The sequence below is a fragment of the Trachurus japonicus genome, chromosome 13 (assembly GCF_045865225.1).
Source record: "Trachurus japonicus isolate A0001 chromosome 13, Traja_1.0".
Lineage (NCBI taxonomy): Eukaryota > Metazoa > Chordata > Actinopteri > Carangiformes > Carangidae > Trachurus > Trachurus japonicus.
The window spans coordinates 19,240,190-19,258,768 of NC_140919.1; the positions used below are offsets into that span (position 1 = coordinate 19,240,190).

General features: G+C 40.6%; 1 protein-coding gene across 13 annotated transcripts in view; it reads left to right on the forward strand.

Moving 5' to 3' along the window:
* gramd1bb (GRAM domain containing 1Bb) overlaps nt 1–18,579 on the forward strand; it is a 97,764-nt gene that overhangs the window by 23,761 nt on the left and 55,424 nt on the right. For 4 of the 13 annotated variants that reach the window (XM_085795158.1, XM_085795159.1, XM_085795163.1 and 1 more), the window contains exons 1-3: nt 5,182–5,704; nt 12,142–12,231; nt 15,327–15,353. In XM_085795158.1, coding sequence (XP_085651284.1) covers nt 5,295–5,704; nt 12,142–12,231; nt 15,327–15,353 — 527 coding nt within the window. In that variant the 5' untranslated portion in view covers nt 5,182–5,294. Of the gene's footprint in view, nt 1–5,180; nt 5,705–12,141; nt 12,232–15,326; nt 15,354–18,579 lie in introns of those variants that run through there. The other 9 variants (XM_085795155.1, XM_085795157.1, XM_085795156.1 and 6 more) reach the window with 6 other exon arrangements.

Genomic DNA, 18,579 nt, shown 5'->3' on the forward strand with positions numbered 1-18,579 from the left:
ACATGCCTGCCAGCTTTGATTGAAAGGATGCTCCCCATCAAAACTTAAAGCTGTTTAAGTAGCTTCATGGTAAAGGTGCTATACAGTATGTAAGTTTTTTTGGGGGGTTGGTACATTTTCTGAAGCTCTTGGCAAGCAGGTATTACCACCTCCACTAGTATTACCATTACCATCACTGCCTTACCTCCTGGTAAAAAGACAAATTACATTTGTGGGGAAGCCCTGTGGGATCGTCTATTTGCATGCTTTGCAGCTTTGTCGCTGTAACCTTTTCCTCAAATGATACACAACTAATATGACTCATGTCTGAAAATAACCTTGCTACTGTATTTATGTTTACAAAGAAGCCATTTTACCATAAATAACTCCCCTGGCTGGTGAACAGCACAGCAGCAGAAGTGGAAGAAAGAGTGGTCTGTTTTGGATGTAGTCATTTACAGCACAATGTGTTCCTTCATTCTTCTTTATAGCGAGCCGGTGTGCACTCAGATGCCAGTCTGGCTGGAGCTCTAGTAAGATTTTTACAGTAGATTAGTGCAGGAAAGGGGAAGGTAGAATGGGGTGAAGCCTGTTACATGAGCAGACTTTATAATCTCATGACAGCTTCACTGTGCTCGCCATTATATTTGTCCATCAGTGCTGTGACCCTGTAATATTGCAGGGTGCACTCCTACATGGGTTGGTAATTGCTCAGTGGCAAGGCCTTATGAGGGGAGTGGGTTGTTTAGCATGGACTCCACATCGTAACACATCAATAGCACCATGTCTGTGAGATAAACAGCGGGCAGCAGACACTGCGTATAAATATTTTATGCAGTGATATTATTTCATCTATTTATCTCAGCTTTGTTCATTCCTTTTCAACAGCACTGTTGTGAGATTGAGTCGTCTGGCATTACCCACACTGAATTTTAATTCGGTTTTCTGAATGTTTTTTATTTTATTTGTTGAAGCAACATAATCAATTGTAATTAACACAAATCACTCCAATGGTGATTCGCTGCATCTGAATCCAAACCTTTCAAAACAGTTTTTCTTGCTTTATGAAGCTTGAAAATTGAGTTTGCCTTTGGCACTTCCTGTCTGTTTGCTTGTTGGTCATAGACCCTGTGATTGATTCAGTGATATAGCACTGAACCTCTGCTGCAGCCAGTCAGCTGTCTGTCTCTGTTCACAACTTTCTTCTTTCCTCTGAAAATAGCAGCATCCTCATTGTCTCAGTTCTTTAAATTCTTTATCCACCACGCCAAAGATTTCCTGCTCCTGAGGTGCTGTGTGTTTCCAGCTCTTGTGAGTAAAGGCATCCGACTGATCGCAGCACTGTATGTTGCATGTTTTTTTTTGAGTGTTCATTTAATCAGCATTAGCATGCCTTTGTAATCTGCCCATGGTCTTTAACATTGTGTTGACAGGGACATGGTGCTAAGAATAGAGAGGCAGGGAACAATGGAGCTGAACTTTGATGGTCAGTAATGACGCGTGAAAGGCAAAGTAATCACATGGTTGTTCTGCACCGTGTAGCCATCACGGTGATGGAAAACTGTGATCTGTGTCTCAGCTGTAACAGCAAAGCTACTCCATGGTGGGTCCATCTGTTGACTCCACTAACGTACACATGGCAAAGTGCACAACGCACTGAGACACAAGACGGATGGATCATTAGGGTCCTTCCTGCTGTGTGCTCTTTTTGATATGATTACACTGCACAGGTGCATCAACATGCTCCCCAGCTAGAGAGCAGTGTTTAACAGCCTTTCCTGTCCCTGAGACGTGACTCACTGAAAAATAATCACTAATCTGTTAATGAAATCTGAAGATATCCATACATAACAACTCATGGCAGTGGCTAGAAACAACACATTAACAAGATAGGCAGTCATGCGCATATGTTCACCCATTATATCACCTGTTCATCTGAGTTAAACCCAGCGCCACCAGATTACGACCCGGGGCTACTCAAACGTGTGAAACTGTAAGGAGAAACGTTGTCTTGCCATAATTTATGCATGAAGTTTCCCCACCTCACACACAGCCTGCAGGTTGGAGTGTGGTTTTCTTGTTGTTGCTGCGTGTGTGCGTGTTGGTGCGTGTGTGTGTGTGTGTATGTGTGTGTGTGTGTGTGCCCTTGCTGCATGTTTCATGTCTATTGGAACATAAGCTGAACTTGCATAGATGGCATTTTGTGTCAACAGCAGTTGCTTCTATCTTGTTTACACCTTCATCCTCAGTTTATGAAGGAATCTATCGTAATGAATATTAAACAATTTCATGATGATTTAATAATGCAGATGGAGGAAATGAAAAGTTCATTATTGTTTTAATAATGTATAACTTACCAGGATATCATTAGTACTGTAATGCTGACACAGTTTATCGTCATAGAAATCCACTGTTTTCTAAATATCATTTAGTCGAACAGTAATCTTATAAAAAAGAATATGATAAGTAGTACTGTCTGGTAGGACATTACCTTTAACCCCTACAGTTTTAGTTTTGTTATCATGAAGTGTTTGATTTCACCACTCTCTGGAAAGCTCTGTTTCCCAGGCTCTTACAGTAGCATCAACCTTTGAACAGGCCAATTGCTTCAAGTCAAATATTTGTGGATGAAGCCCAGCTTGCCAAAGGTAACCTGTAATATTTGGCAAGCTGTCTTTGTGACACTGATAGCAGTGTTTGCATTGACAGCTTTAACTACAACATCAGTATTAGGAAAAAAAAATCAGCCACTTACAGTATTGAAATGTGTTTCTAATTCAAATCATTTATGACCAGTACATAGTTATTACTGGATCTGAGTCTCCACATTATTTTTACTTTGATTCAGGCAGTCTCAGTCATGCTTCTGTCAATATGAAAGCACTGATCCTGAGATGCCCCTCTGCAAACATCAAAGCAATGTTTAAACTGTTTCCCTATAGTATTTAAACGAAAAAAATCATGTGAGTATTGTATTAATATACAATACTGAAAGGATTATTTTATGCAGAGCAAATTAGCAAATTAAAGTAACTCAGCTCACATTGTATATTTCTTAACACAGAAATTGATGCTAGTTTTGTCCTGATGCAGTATATTATATTTAAAAAAAAAAAAACATTTTCAAAGTCCCAGTCCCAGGATGTGACATGAGTTTTGTAATCACTTATATTGCTCGTCTGCTGCTTTAAAACCCTCCAGTGGAAACCTTGGAGTCATTTTTGCACTGGTCTTACAGTATCTCCTGCAGTGCAGCTGTCAAATACCACTTCCATTAAGTCTCGGGATCATCTCATAAGATCAGGCATCCTCTCTCTCGTCCCACTTAGGAAGAGGCTTTTTCACGCTCTCAACTTCCTCCTGGAAGGATTATGGGATGGTTGTGCTCCTCTCTGAATCAGAGCAGCCACTAAACTTAGGTTTAGAATTAGACTGACCTCTTCCACATGATTTGTTCAATCCATATCAGCTTCTAGAAAGAGCCTTTAACCCAGATATAGTGTTATACTATATATAATAAATGCACTGTTACACAATATACTGTTCCTAAAATAAATGCTCTATAAATTTTTATTGACTGGCGGCTTTAAATGATTAATTTGTAGTAGCAGTAAGTGGTACTACTATTAGCTTGTATGGTATTTTCGTGCAGTCAGGACATGCTCTCTGTTCTGTCTCGGTGGGCACATAACAGTTACCCCTGCTATTTGTTTCTCACCTCACAGATGCCCAGCTGAGAAAGCCATATGTGCACAACAATTATTCTAGTGATGCTAATGGCGTAGGCTTTGAGAAGAACGCAGATGGTTGTGTTTACTATTGGCTTTGTACCTGCTGTATTTCGAGGCTAACACTCTCCACTCTCTCGACTATATGCTTTGTGATCCATTCTGCCATAGCTCACTTCGAGTTTTTTTTTTCCTGCTTGACAGTTGCAGCTCTAAAACTGATCAGTGTGGTTTAAGTCCTTGCAGCAAAACATCTGTGGTTTATCATATTGACATCTCTGTCAATGTCAAACGTTTGTTGAGTGGGTTCGCTCCGGTCCGATGTACACTTGGATGACCTTTAACCTGTTAAGTAGTTCAGATACCCATTGAATACAGTGGCAGTGATCCATAGAGGTTATCTGTTCTATTGACAGAACATTTAAAGATGTGTGTGTGTGTGTGTGTGTGTGTGTGAGAGACACATGCCATTTTTGGGGGAAGAAAGGCATTATGGATTGATAAACTTGAGCTGGTGCATGGTGGTGGATAGGCAGCGTATGTTTAGCCGATCAGAATGTGACCATGTATGAGTGTGTTTGTGCATCTCATGTGTTGCCTGTTCCTTGTGGTTGCTCATCATGGAGTCTGCCTGTCTGTGTGACTTCCTGTGTATGATGCCTGCTTTCTTGATTATCTGCCTGCCTGTGTATGCGTGTGTTTGTGTGTGTGTGTGTGTGTGTATGTGCGTGTGTGTGTTTGCTTAACTTGGTCATCATCACCCTCAGCCTTGCCTGTACTTTGCAGTCCTATCACCTCCCTCTAACCTGTAGGCATTAACCACGTGGAGACAGCGACACAAGAAGGACCTCACCCTTTCGGCATGGGCACAACCAAGGGCTGACAGTGTCTTCCTCTGCTGCACCAGCGCCCACATGGGCACAAAGTGACAACAAACAACCTTCCAGCCTTTTACACAGCATCAGCATTAATATTCAAGGGCTGACAGTTGGTGCCTTCCTCTTTAGCATTAGCAACAGCAGCTAAGGTAACAGCTTTGGCAGCTCGGACTCTAGCACAGCCAATGTGTAAGTGTGTGTGTAACTTGGCCCGCCAGTCCCTGGGGACGACCAGCAAAGGAGTTGTGTTACACTCCCTGACAGGCCTTATACATGTTTCATCTGCTGCTCTCAGAACAGAAGCCCCCTTTGTTATCTAATCCAGCCCTCTCCTCCCCAGCCTGAGAGACTGAGTTTACTGCCACAAGACTGCTCTTCACAGTCTGTCAGCCAGCCACTGAACTGATACATATCAACCAACAGCTGAGGAGCAGCAGAAGGACTTGGTCAGGCCCCAGATATCTGCTATCAGGACTCCCAGCCTGTCTTTCAATCCATTGGCTGGCATGTGGACAGGGCTTTAAGATAAACAAGAGGAACGGAGGGGGCTGTGTGAGGTCCACCTGAGTCCAGCTGGTCAAGGATCTAATTTGTGCCTCAACCTTTCTGCAGCTAGTAGCCCGTCAAGCTGCAGGATTGTAAAAAAAAACCTTATACCAGGGAAGGGCTTTAGACGTTGCATTTGCATTGAAGTGAGATAGTCAGGACCATGAGTGACACTCTTAGACCTCCTTCACTCCAGGTGAGCGTCCCAAACGACGCTCCGGCATACTCAGACGGAGGAAGCAACGTCGTCTCAGATGGTTCCATGCGATCCAGCTCCTCCACCCCGACCCTCCGCCGCAAGCGCTTCAAGATGCGCCGCATGAGGAACGTGCCCAGCGAGAGGGAAAACGAAAGAGCAAGGCTGAACGACTGCCACCTCACAGTTCGTTCCCGCTCAGGCTCCAAGGAATACCTCCAGCTTCCCTCCATTGAGATCACACCCTCCAGCGATGAAGACGCCCCCTCCTCCTGGTCCAGGTGCTCCACGCCCAGCGCCTCCCCTCGCCGCAAGCGTTTCCTGTTGAGGAAGTGGCTGAAGGTCCGAGAGAAGAAGGAGCAAGGCAGTGAGAGCAGGTTGGTATGGGGCCGTCCCTACTTACCTCTCCCCATTCCCTTCTTCTCCACCACATCTTCCCTAATGCCTTCCATGCTGCTTCAAGGCTCCTGCTGCCTGCACTAATGCGGTGTATCACTAACCGAACCAGAGTTCAGCTTTGTCATGTCAACTCAAGGATTGAACACGTAGACTCCTGTTTAGCTTGAGGTTTTTTCCACCTCTCAGGATTAGATACTTGTTAAGCAGCAAGCAGCTTAATGACCACACACACAATATAAGAAGTAGTTACACTGATGGTTTTTCAGTTGCTTTTCTAAGCAATTTGGGATCCAATCTAAAACACAAAAGTACTGCAAGCATCTGCTTTGAACAATTCAGCTCTGATAGTCATAGAGAAAGTGGATGTGCACTTTCTTATGTAGTTTTCAAGTGTGTCTCAGGTTTTCAGGTATTTTTTTGAGACATTGCAAGATCTGTTAATAATCATGGACTCATGTGCCTTGCAGACTTTTGCCTAGGGTGACTGAAGGTCACAGATTTCTTCCTCAGTAGAGCACACATCTACACAGTAGATATTGAACACTTAAAATAAAGGGCTCAGGACATAGGGCCACTTTAAAGATTGGTCTGACAGCAGCATGAGAGGAAAGGTCACAGGGTTTACAAAATCAATAGCTTTCTTGCTTTTGGATGCGTGGTTGTGAGGTCCAATGAGATACAGTAGTTGATGGTGGCACAGTAGGGAAAAGGTCATAGGGTCAATAAAGTAAATCCGCCCATTCAAAGTTAAGGTATTTTAACAATTTAAACAAAATTTACTTAGAAGGTCTACAAAATCTGTCAAATGAACGATATCAAGTTTCTGTATGCGCCGGTAATCATTACTATACTTGTGTGTTTATTAGCCTAGTTGACCTTAGTTGAGTTTAGAGGAGGTTTGGCTATCATGAGGTACAGTAATGTGCCAACCACTAATGAGTTATAGTCACGGTAAATTCAACCAGCGCAAATTTTCTCCTATTAGCAGAATTCATGCAATACACCAGTTCTGTAGCATTAGACCTCCTCACCTCACTCCACTCTAATTACAAGAGAAAAGAAAAACATGTATCTAGTCATTATTTCTCCTTCCTAATAGGAAAGGTGTCACTGGTAACAGATGGCAGACAGAACCAGGTTCATTACTTACTCAATCAGTAGTTTTTATCTTTCTCGTAGTTAAAGACAAGTGTGTATACAAACCTGGTAGAATCCTTGAGTGTGAAATGCTGTCATTATCCATCACAACATGAGGAAAACTCGAATCCCCCGGATGGTCCAACGTGGACTTTTGTTGTAGCATGCCTTCTTCAGTTTAATACCATGCTGTGGCGTTAAAACATATTAAGACTCCTCCTCAGTGTGCCTCCTTGCTGGATGTAGTATGTAAGAAATTATACAGGCTTAACAACTGTGTGGGAGTGACATAAATAATACAAATGTTAATGTTTATCTTATCACTCAATTATTGATGTAGCAGAACAAGCTGTTTTTGTCATGTTAAGTCGCGAGGACAGGGCATGCTGCAGTACGCTCTGTCCTCACTGAGTGTTTTCTCACAAGTCAGCATTGCTGCCCACATCCATTAATTATTGCCGCCCTGTGGGCAGTTCTGTTGTTTTTACGTATACTTTTTTTATGTCTGGAGTTTTGACATCCTAACATTTAATGGCAGGTTGCTCCACAATAGCAGCATTGTAAAGCTGGCTGGTTATACAGTAGCTTCCTCTTCTGGTACTTAAAGATGAACACACACTCTGCTCTGTTGCTCTGTTGTACATGTTCACAAATCATGTTCTATACACAGCTTTAACAACTTTAACATCGAACATCAGTGCATTTAGCATCCCTATTGATGGTGATGTAACTATGATGTAGTTATGAGCTGTGCCTGCAGCAGTCACATACTCTCCACTATCTAAGTTGTTAAGCCAGCTGTGGTATTCAGTATTTAAGAATTAATAGAAAATGTATTTAGCCTAACCTGTAAATATGCTCAAAACCTGACGCGCTACAAGCAAAACGCGTTGTTGTTCACATAATAAATTGTATCAGCATAGAGTCTTATCAGTGTGCGGCGGTCGTTCTTCTCAATCTATTTTGCGTACTCCTGCTGCCCACAAGCACCTGAGGAACTGTGGCTGTGCAGGGAGATTCGTCTCACTGTAAATATGCTCCTCAAAGTAAAGCAGAAATAATCAACTATGTTTAGCACAGCAAATGCAAACTCCTACTATAGGACTTATATTGAAAAACCTCCGTCAATAGCCATGATATTTAGTCATGCTGGGGGGATTTGGGTTCAGAGATAGAAGTGTCGGTTTGCCAGTCTCATGGTTCAGCACTTTGGTATAAACCCAAATAATTTGTCTGAACAATACCTTGAAATGTGCTGTAAATATTCATTGTGCCCAGAGGATACAATCTAATGACTTGGGTTGTTCCCTGATTTTTCATTCAACTCCACCATGAGGTTTACATTTGTGGCTCTTATTAGATGGATGTCAAAGAAATTTGGGACAGACGTAAATGTTGTTGTGCAATCTTCCAGTCCCTGAAAATATTTGCATGGGCACTGTCGATTTTGATTAGTTTAAAGAATACAACACAAACAAGTTAGTGTTTTCTCAATTCTAGCAGAATGATACTGGAACAGAGTCACAGAGCTGCAGAGATGGATGTGGCTACACAGGACTAGTTATTCCCTAACTTTTGATCTGGTGTCAACATCAGGTAATGAGGTTTCCAAGTCCCTTGGTTTATGACTGACTGATATGTGTACAACTAATCACAGCCTCGACTGTTCTCTGTGTTAAGTTAGCAAATGTTAGCATGCTAACCCACCAAACTAGATAGATAGATATACTTTATTGATCCCAAGCTGGGAAATTACAGTGAGATAATGAACTACATAGTATTAGGATACCTAAACATCAGCATGTTAGCATTGTCAGTGTAAGCATGCTAGCATGTTGCCTGTAGTTCTCTCCATCTTGGCAACATGGCAACAGCCATATTTTATTTGAATGTATAACTCCAACAGAAGAGAGACTACAGTATTAAACCACAGTTTTCAAAGTTAACTCTGCGTAGGATGTGTTTAGGTCCAAGTCAAAGTTTAACTTGTGATGAAGTCACGTTTACAGTGCCCTATCTCAAGGTGATGTGGTCCTACATTGTTTCTAGTTGCGGCAGTTTTGTACATTGAACTTTTACCTTCACCACGTGTGACACTCACAGCTTTCCAGCACTTTTTCAAGCTATGGATTAATTATTAGAGCACCGAGAAACCAGTCAAATCACCTGTCATTGTCATTTTGACATTTCCTTCAAATTTGTACCTTAGTACTAAAACATACAGTACAAGACCTTTCTAGTCGATGCATTTACAGACACGTACTGTGTGTTTGTGGTTTGAAACGTACTGTGACCAGCCAGTTAATATACCAACATGGCCGAGCATTTATAGCTAACCACATACACGTGGGTTTGTTCATTTGGTCTAGTGCTTTTTGAAGAATGTTGGATTTCTCATAGTGGAAGGAATAAACAATACTGTAAGTATTCAAAAACATTTTTTCTCAAGAAATAACTGAAGTTCGATGCTTAGTGTTTTGCATCAGTACTGTCATGTTGCTTGAAATCCGGCTGGCTCAGTGTAGTTTTCTAATGCAGCTTCAGCTTTCTGTCACTGATGTGGAACATGATGCAGTTTTCCACTCAGACTCTTAAGTCCACTGCATTCATGATGGGATGAGAACGTTTCTGTATTTTAATCTGCTCTGACCTCAGAGTGCAGCTTCAGTAACACGTCGTCCAGCACGAGTGTTCATACTTGTCACTTCTCTTTGTTAATTAGCTGCATTTGTGACTGTAGCATCTCAGCCTTGTTGTTTTCCAGGCTTAGTTTTTTCTCGTGCACAGAATACGTGTACTTCAGGTCTGTGTTTGTGTGTGTATGTGAGTGTGTGAGATTGTCTGGGAACAGTGGAGGCTTGCAGACACAGTGGAAATATGCTGTTTTGCAGTCTGATAAGAGCAGGGCTATTTTGAGGAAGTGGTGCAGTATCTTTCACCAGACTTCACTGCTTCAACCTCATTCAAGCATTTAAATATTTCAAAACACACAATTGGCAAAACAACATAGGAAAAGAAGAAATCAGATGTGTTAACTGTTATATTTGAGGATTTTTTAAAAAGTGTACCTATTCATAAAACACTTGTAAACAATTTGTGTCATTTATGTTTGTACATAATTTTTCAATAATTGAACTTGTGTGTTTGTAACAAAATTTATGACAAAAGAATTCTGTGATGCTGACATTTGATCCTAAAAAGTTATCCCAAGAAAGTTGTTTTGTTTTACCTGGTCAAGGTAATAATAATTAGGCTACAATAGGCTATTTATTGTCCACGAATAGGGAATCTTGCTTTTGCCTTTACGACAGTGTAGCTCACAAACATTTTATACAATAATAAATGTAGAGTACAGTAGAGTAAATGTACAGTATTTCAGATCGGACATTATAGCTTTTATTGATCTGAATGACCATGTGGATGTAGACACAGAGATGCTCAAAAAATATGAATCAGAGTTGGATCATATTTAATTTGAATATGTGGCGGTAGTTGACTCTATGTGCTCTATATAGTCTGGGGTCTATGTTGTGGAAAAATGTTGGAAAAGAACAAAATACTGTATTATTCCACACGTTTGTTGTGGTTTTACTGTCTACAGTTAGATGACTGTCATTGTAACTCTGTCTTGAAATTGACATTCGTTTTGTAACGCCCCCTTGCTATCATGTTCAAAGCACATATTCCATCTATTGTGCATGAGTACTGAATTATTCAATGAGGGCTGATGCCAGTCAACTTTCTGTCCCTGTGATTTCAAATGAGCATGCTCCAAAGGCCAGGGATACACGTATAAACACTTGCATAACACGAACAAACCCAGCTGCTTTTTCAGCACGTACTGTATGTCGTCCCTCTGAGGGAACAGCTTGCAAACTCACAACACATGCAGCAGAGAGAGAATAGGCAACGACAGGAGACGGTGGAACTGATATTCCACAAAAAATGTTGATTCTGTGAAGAGCAGCACAATAATGCAATGTTACCCTGGCTCTAACCTAAATCAGCATATCATATCTATTACAGCTGGTGGAATGTACAAACAGTACTGTGTGTTGTTGTTTTTTTCATTTATGAAAACATACAAACCTAGACTTTATTTCATTGTGTTGACTTAAAGACTGACTGGTTCATTGTATCTTCAATTTTAATGTCATCTTTTGAAAAGAGTTACTCAGTGGTTATCATGTGGTGTAACTAAATAAAGTGCAGTGTACGTATGTGAGAGAAAAGTATTTAACTCTAAAAAGAGCATCTAGAGTATAATAAAAAAAAGAAAGAAAAAACTTCCTTCCAAAATCAGCGTTTTTCATCCATTTCAGCATCCCTCTTAGGCCCAGCTGTTGTAGGAAGGAGATCAGGGCTTCCTGCCGAGTGTGAATTAATGAAGACCTTTCTTAACAGACCAGCTTTATTCTTAAATGTCAATGTACGGACAGGAAGCAGGGTCGAAAAATAGGGAAACATCCATTGTAAAAAGACGTAAAAGTAGAGAGAAAAGGCAGTCCGTGACACTGCAGGATCATGCATACAGTATGTGTAACATAAGGTTTGCTCTGTTGACAATTAAATCCCAAAACAATTACTTGATAGCAGATTTTTAACCTCTACTTTACTATTCGGGCACAAGTGGCAGTTAGAAAGGTCTCCAACAGATTTCTGAATGAAAAACTACTCATGATTCTTTAATCTTTACATGAATGATTATCTCTGTGTACATTCATTTACTCATCTGTAACCTCCTTTAATTATTATCAGAAGCCATATCTGCTGCATAGCCGATGTCATACAGCCCCCTCTAGTGGTAACGTTGCATTTGTGCATGCACAGGACAGGACCTCCTATGGATTAAATTGCCATACTGTATATTTGACTGAATCTAGATTGTATATAGTTGATTATTAAATTGCAGGAGAGCATGAAAAGCTGATGTTAGTCACAGAAGTAACAGATTCATGGCAGAAACCCTGACATTTTCCCCACTTTTGCCCCCAAATAATGTTGTGTAAACAGTTGAAAATATATTAAATAACCAAGATAAACTGTATACCTATTTATGTGCTCTTTACACTTTATTTGTTTTTTTATGTACTTACTTCATGATTCAACTTAATGTTTCAAATTAGTTACAGTAAAATGAGGAATTCACAATAGGCTCTACATAACATACCAAGGAATGCATACTGTATATGCAATTGTCACCTCGTTTACATTGTAGTTTAATAGAAAGACTTGGTAATGAGTGACAACCCTGACCTCTCTCCTGTGTCCTAAGCAGCAGCCAGCAGAGCAGTCAACAGAGCAGCCAGCAGAGCAGCCATGAAGACGACAACAATCGCTTCCTGACTCCATTAATCAGAGAGGAGAGGTGAGCAATACGTGCATGGGCCTCATTGTTTTATTTTTTATTTTTTACAACCTATTCCAAATCAAAGTGTGGCTTAATAAAACATGTAACTTTAATCAAATCAGAGTTTAATCCAGCAAGGATAAAGGAGGCAGTGTGTTTTATATTGCTGCAGGATCTATTGTATGAGGACACCTGGTAGATTTATGCTGCTGGGAAGAATGACAACCCAAAATGTTAATGAATTCCATAGTTTTTGGTCCCATTGTTTCACTTCTTGCATGCATTCTCCACTAGAGGGCACTTTCTCCCCATTCTGGCAACTATGGTGGTCATGTGCAGAGGCGTTGCTGTACTGCATGATCTGTTTTTACCTGTTTCATTTTGAAAAATGAAGACTTTTCAGTTTTTTTGTCAAAATACAAGTCCAAACCTTCAGTCAACTCACAGGGTTTGTCTTGAAAGGAACCCACTCTGTGAAAAATAGATTTACATGGGACGCTTAAAGCAAGAAATGCCACATATTGTTGACATTAATGAGCACACTGGTCTCATTTATTTCGTTTTTTCCAGGTATCTGCCAATTTTATAGTCATCTAAAAGTGGCCTCATGTAATTACCCCTGTGGTGATTATTGTGTGTGGTTCACCACAGCTCAGTTTTGAGTTGAGAGACAGGCAGTATCATTAGCTCTTTATCACCCTGTAATATGTTGAAGCTGTCACAGGAGCACCAGTTGACAGACCTGGACATTAAATCAGCTACTGAACCCGGTGTGTAGGTGTGTGTACCTGTCTGTTTAAGCGTGTGTGTGGAGGTGTGCCTGCTGGCCTGGATCTTGCAGTTTCATACTTTATACCTGAAGTAAAGCAATGCAGCCAGGAGCAAATTCAAGTGAGCAATCTCTTGCCTTCCAAGGAGATTAGGAACAGGATGTAACAGGAAAGTAGAAGTACCTGCACCACCGTACTTTTCATATCTTTCTGACTTTTCAGGCTGAAATACTACATTAAACACAGTGTGAATAGCAAATCACTGACTTGTACCGCACTGACGCAGGTACGTGTCTCCTGGCTTGTATTGCAGCCTGATTTTCAAAGAGCTGTGAAGGTGGGAAAGAAAAGATAGAAAGTTTTACTTTCCAGGCATAGTTGTACTTGTAATGTCAGATGTCAGATTTTACTAGCAAAATATAAATGTCATCCACTGGTGGTGAGGAAATAATACCAAGAAGCAAAAATGATTACTAAAATATTCTGCTAAAAACAGATTATTGGACTCAATTTCAAATTTAACATATTTCCTTTGTTGGTACAGGTATTCAAATTGACAATGTATAGGTCTATAGGGGCATTTAAAGTTGTTTTAAATAACTGAAGCCTTCTGAAAAAGAACATAGGCAGAATTTAAGAAAACACCAACTCATTTGAAGCATTTGATAATGTCAAACATTACATAGTGTATCTTAGATATAATGCAGTCAGTGATTTATTCCTATATGCTTAAATAGTTGCTGGCTGCTCAGAAAATAAACTATTGTTGTTGTTTTTTTAATTGAGCAAAAGTTAATTGCAAAAAGGCACTAATCATAGACAATTCTGAAACAGTGAATATGTAGGAATCCTCTTTGTCTATCTTCATAATAACCTCCCACTGAGCTGTCGTTGCCTTCAGCTCTGTGCATCTTTTCGCTACCACCTCTACTCTTTCTCTCTGTCCTGCATGTTCCTCTCTCTGGCTCTGGCTCTGCCTCCCGCGCACTCGTTTCCCTCAGTGCCTCCATTCGCTCGAATTAGGAACAGTGCCTGTCAAACCTATGGGATTTCTCGCTGCTCTTCTCTTTGCTGTGCTGGTGATAGCTAGTGAGGGGCATCTGCAGCAGCTGCAGGGAGAGCAGCGTTCTGTAGCCGGCTTTAGAGGGCACGGAATGTCATGTCTCCTCTGCAGGTAAAAAAAAAAACAGCTGCTTTTCTGCCTGGAGGATGTACTGCTGCATCCCCCCAAAAAACTCTGCCTGTCTTTCCATCTCCATGTCTGTCAGTCTTGTTTTTGCTCTCATCATTTGCGCGTCTGTCTGTTTGCCTTGTGAGCTGCAGTTTGCTCCGTGCGCTGTGTGCAGCTGCATTTTCGGGGGAAGTGACAGCAAGCTGTCGGCTAATGTGTGCCACTAGCTACGTTTTTTTTAGCTGCCTCTGCCAGATTATCTGGGCATCCGCGTTGGATCGTGGGGGGTGGGGGGGGCTGAGGGCACATTTTCTTATTTGCTGCCATTTTCTTTCATTTGCATCCTCCGCTATGACTGCAGAGTGTTATGTAATATCACAGCGTGACTTTGCCAAGTCAGTGTAATATGACTCATCAGTGAAGATGACGCAGCACATGATTGTGAATTGTGAATCAGGATTACACTTTGAGAGACAAGCCATCACTGGGTTAATTTATAGCATTGACTGTCTATCTACTGTATGCGACCATGATGAAGCTGCAATATTTCGTACTTGGCTGCCTTTTGCAAGCATGTGACACTGCAACCCCCCACTTTACCTCGGGTATTAGCAGGTAAAAACACATACCTGTATGTAACACTGCATTGTAACTGTAAACAGGTGTATAACATTTTAAGGAGTTTATTCATGTTTATAATTTATGTTGATAAAATAAGTCCTATCAAAATCTGTTGCTACAATATGAACAGGTAATGATTTCACTGATTAACAGAATTCTATGTTTTTTCACACATAACGATGTATAATGTAATTATACACAAATATTATTATATTCATTGACTGGGTGATGTAAAAGTATTTATACTGAATATACAGTAGTAAAACCCGATAATGTTATGCATGAACTATAGATGCTTTATAGACCTATAAGTTGTGTTAGAGTTGATTAATACTACAAAATGTCTCCCTATGGCTTTATAATGGTATGTCAGTATGTGTTATATGCTAGTTAATAATTTGTATCCTACATACAGTATAGATGGAATATACAGCTTTTAGTAGTATTTGAAGTTCTGGTGTAGTGAAAATGAACATACTGAATTTCAAAATGACTGGCAGAGGATGCAGCGCCTCATGACTGAATTCTCTCTTTTCTCTTCCTCTTACCAGGTCTGACAGTGCAGCCGACAAAATCAGGTAAGTCTGCTGTCTGGCTCCTATTGCACACTGGTCCTTTACCTACAGAGGTGTGAACATGCGTCGTATGTTGGTGGAGAGACGCAGCAGGACTGGCCTTGCTGTCACCCCACCTGCCCCGGCCCGCCCACTCTGCATGTGACACAGATTTGCGGCTTTGTCCGCCAACCAAGGTGTCTGAATGCGCTTTACATTTGGAGAGGCCAGCAGTGAATACAGTTGCAAGCCATGGAATGCCATTGTTTGCTTTTATTGGACAACATCAACATCAGACCAAAACAGGGCTTTGTGAGTTGGAAACCATTGTGGAGCTTTTGGTCTTTTAGCTAGCCAGCTGGTGGCAGGTCAGCAGTGTGGACACACACTCTGGGCCCAGACACTGTGTTCTTCAGGGTGTGAAGGCTTTGCTGTCACAAGAGACACTGTGCCAGTTGTGAAGTAAAGGGGTTCAAGGCACAGGCTGAAAAGGTGAGTGATAGGTAATGATGTTTGTAGTCTGTGGTGCATCACGTGAGAAGTGGACCAGGGAATTTAATGAATAGCTGGTCCACCATGCTTAACTTGGTGATGGAGTACATACAGTTTATAACACAGCTTTTGTTTAGCATTACATTCCATACACTGGATTTACAAAACCTTTAGGGCATCTACCTGGTGGTAGGTTTATGTCCATGTTGCATGGTTCATATTTAAATTGTGTCGGAGCTGGAACTTGAACTGTTACTCAACCTCCCCTTTATTACCAGCACAGTATGCTACAGAATTTACTAAAGGAATAAATAAGGGATTTTTAATATTTGTTTTACCTACTGTAATGATATCTTCATTTAATACACAAGATGCATGCATGTTTTTCCATCATGTGTGCATAAATGGAGTAATAGAATTTCCCCAAATGTTGTGTGGGTAACTCGAAACTTAGTGTTTATTATTGAATTTCAGCTGTGAAATGTAATGATCACGGCCTGTTATGAAGCCGTGACCAAGTGCTTTGTTTTTTTGGGCGGGTGTGTGTCTGTGCTAAATGTGTGTGTGAGTGTGTGCTGTGTGCTCTGCTGGTCAGGAGAAGTGGAGTTTGTCTGGCACATTTTCTGAGCTGAGTGAGACGCTGTGTTTTGATGTGCATGCTCTGGTATGTGTGCGTCTGGTTTGTTATGCTTTGAGTGGTTAGTCATGCAAGTTGAGTGAGGCGCGGGATGAACCACGGTAACTACAATGCGTATCTGTATTCCAACATATAACCAACAGGTAGTTTATTCAGCCAAGAACTATCCACATGAGGTCACCCATCATTTTCAAATGGTTTACAGTAAGCTGTAGTAACTTTTACGTCTCTTCACTCCCTTATTAGATGGATAAAATACACAAGTTTGCTCGACAATCATTTTAGTCATTTTTGGTTTTGTGCAATGTTCTTGCACCTTTAAGTTATATTCTGTGTGGTTCCTGTTGCAGGATGAGTTTATTCTCTGTGTTGAGTGTGATATGTGGCAGAAGGTCAGCCATTAGACCAAGTGATGTTGCCTTGTGTTGTCACCATTTATATTCCAAGCATAATTAATGAGTGCTAATGCGGGGATGTGTTATTAAATTAAAGATGAGCTGCTCTTGCACTTCACTGGCTTGAAAGTTTGTCTGTATTAACTAACTTTTTTCAGCTCTTTAAGTTTTTAAAGGATTAGCTTCATTAGTCACACATATAAAAAGAATAGTGCACTTGCTAATGTTTTTTTAACCAGTCTGATAATAAATCAGTCAGAATGAGGAACTGCTTCTTTTTTGGGACCAGGCCAGTTAATGTTCTACCATTTAGCAAAACCCTTTTTTTCCCCCACTGGAATGAGAAGATAGTGAGTTTTAGTATTTATAAAATAGTTGAGCTGTTGATACAATAGCCAGGCAGTTGAAGGTATTTCTTTAGAGATATTCAAGGACATTAGGAGCTCCATTATACACTACCAAAAATAATACTTGACATCCAGTTTCATATTGATGAAATATTGAAGGCATATTAAATCATGCCCTGTCTTGCCTCTATCAAAGCGCATCTCTTGTTTTGTTTCTGTAGCCTTTGTAACCTCATTGCAGGTATTTCCTAAGTGGTCTTGAATCACACAAACTTCACAAGATCAATACGTAGTTTTTTTTATAAAGCTGTAAATAATGCATGCAAAAAGCCCTCTGGCTGGATAAAGTGGGCACGGTGCAAGTGCATTTGGAAACTCTGTATACCTTGCATGTTGTAAAGAGGAGCTTGACTCAGTTGCTGTCAATGCGTCTGGAAGGCAGAAAGAGGCTCTGATCCGTCTACTGCTGACGGACTAAGAGGCAGTTGAGAGGATCTCAGTATCAGAATAAACCAGTAACCTGATCAGTTACTGTCACATTTCTCAACTCAACAGTCCAGCATTGTACTTTCTGCCTTTGTGTCCATGTTCTAATGCCCGCGTTGCTCTTGCCTTGTCTCAGTTGCTGGATTATCGATCATCGTCTGTGGTGTGAGGCATTTGCTTCCAGTGATGGAAGTCAGCATAATCTGATCTCACTCTTTACATAGCCTCAGAAGAGCATGGATCCAAACATATTGGGTAAATGATACTCGGAAATAACATGAGAGCCCAGTTTCTTGTTCTGGATGACTTTCGAACAAGGAAAAGGAAAGTCAATTCTGTCAATAGTTTAGACAACTGATAACTTGTTGTCAGAAATTGATTTTTGAACTGAGAACATTATTGAACATCCATAATAATCAGCTCAAAACTTTACCTCATAATTGTTCTAATTTAGTCATGCTCATGCATTCTTCACTTTGTGCTGACAAAAGATATTATTAATATTTAAAAACTTCAATTATGAGCCACATTATTAATGAACAGTTTGCTATTCCCAAACACAGCTTCTTCCTGGAATGGTTCAAAGTATGTTTTTTGTCCTTTTTTATTTTATTTAATGTCATATATTTTTTATTTTTTAATGAATTTTCCTTACAAGATTTCATATGCAGCATCGTTGTTTTCTGTTTAATCTTATTCTGGATTCATTAGTGGTATCTCAGGGTAATCTCCTCTAATAATTCCTGCAGCTACTCCAGCTGCACACATTATTAATGCTACATACGAATGGTTATGATGATGCTGCCAGTGATGTGTGTGTGTGTGTGTGTGTGTTGCTTGGTGAATTTGGGTCACGGACTTTGCCGGGGTGTTATGTCTGCAAGATAGGATGA